Here is a 745-nt window from a genome sequence, read left to right as displayed (position 1 = left end):
TTAATACGAAGTAACTTGTTGATAATTTGTACCTACTCAAATTCAAGTCAAACCACCCACTTTTTCAAAAAGTTGGTATTTCATGAACTTTTTATATAAGTGAGTGCCCACATAGTTAACGAGGAAAAGTGGGTACTGAAAAAGTGGGTGATTCTTTACTTCAACCAGACCCTTAGTCGTATTTGTGGTCTTTTCCATAATAATATCCCAACCGTAACATCAAAACGTGGAAATTACAGTCCGCGCCACATGAATAGACCCACCCCATTTTTGGTCGTTCACGTTTGACACAAACTATTCTACACTTCAGGCCAAGGTATATCTTTCTAACTATCAATAGGCAAAGCGATTGATGTACGATTTAACATTCTACGAGCTGTGGTTCATAATTTATGGACAACATCAAAATTTGACCAGCGCCAGATGATTAGACCCAATCTGGAAAAATGCAGCAAAACCAAGATATTATAATCCAAATTTCTCTTCAATACTCTGTTTTACCACCCTTAGCTTCCCACACGGCCACATAGCGTCGTGACATGGACTTGACAAGAGAGTCTAAGAGGTTTTGGCCAATTCCCGACCAGGCAGCCTTGATGGCGGTGATGAGAGCTGGAATGCTCTGATACTGTCGCCCGTTCGCGTAAACTTGACGTGCCAGTATATCCCACAAGTTTTCTATCGGATTCAAATCCGGAGAGAGTGATGGGTGGTCAAAAAGGGTGACATTTTCGTCCTTCAAAAA

General features: G+C 40.9%; 1 protein-coding gene across 1 annotated transcript in view; it reads left to right on the top strand.

The window, feature by feature from the left end:
- Nucleotides 1-139, top strand: part of H257_04622 (hypothetical protein) — a gene marked incomplete at both ends in the record, with an annotated part of 5119 nt that extends 4980 nt beyond the window's left edge. Inside the window, one exon of the mRNA XM_009829213.1 lies at nt 116-139. Within this exon, the coding sequence (XP_009827515.1) occupies nt 116-139 (24 nt within the window). The remainder of the gene's footprint in view (nt 1-115) is intronic.
- Nucleotides 140-745: the final 606 nt, after the last annotated feature.

The sequence above is a fragment of the Aphanomyces astaci genome (genome assembly GCF_000520075.1).
Source record: "Aphanomyces astaci strain APO3 unplaced genomic scaffold supercont1.8, whole genome shotgun sequence".
Classification (NCBI taxonomy): domain Eukaryota; phylum Oomycota; class Saprolegniomycetes; order Saprolegniales; family Verrucalvaceae; genus Aphanomyces; species Aphanomyces astaci.
Note: the sequence above shows the minus strand (reverse complement) of the source record. Positions and strands in the feature narration are given on the sequence as shown.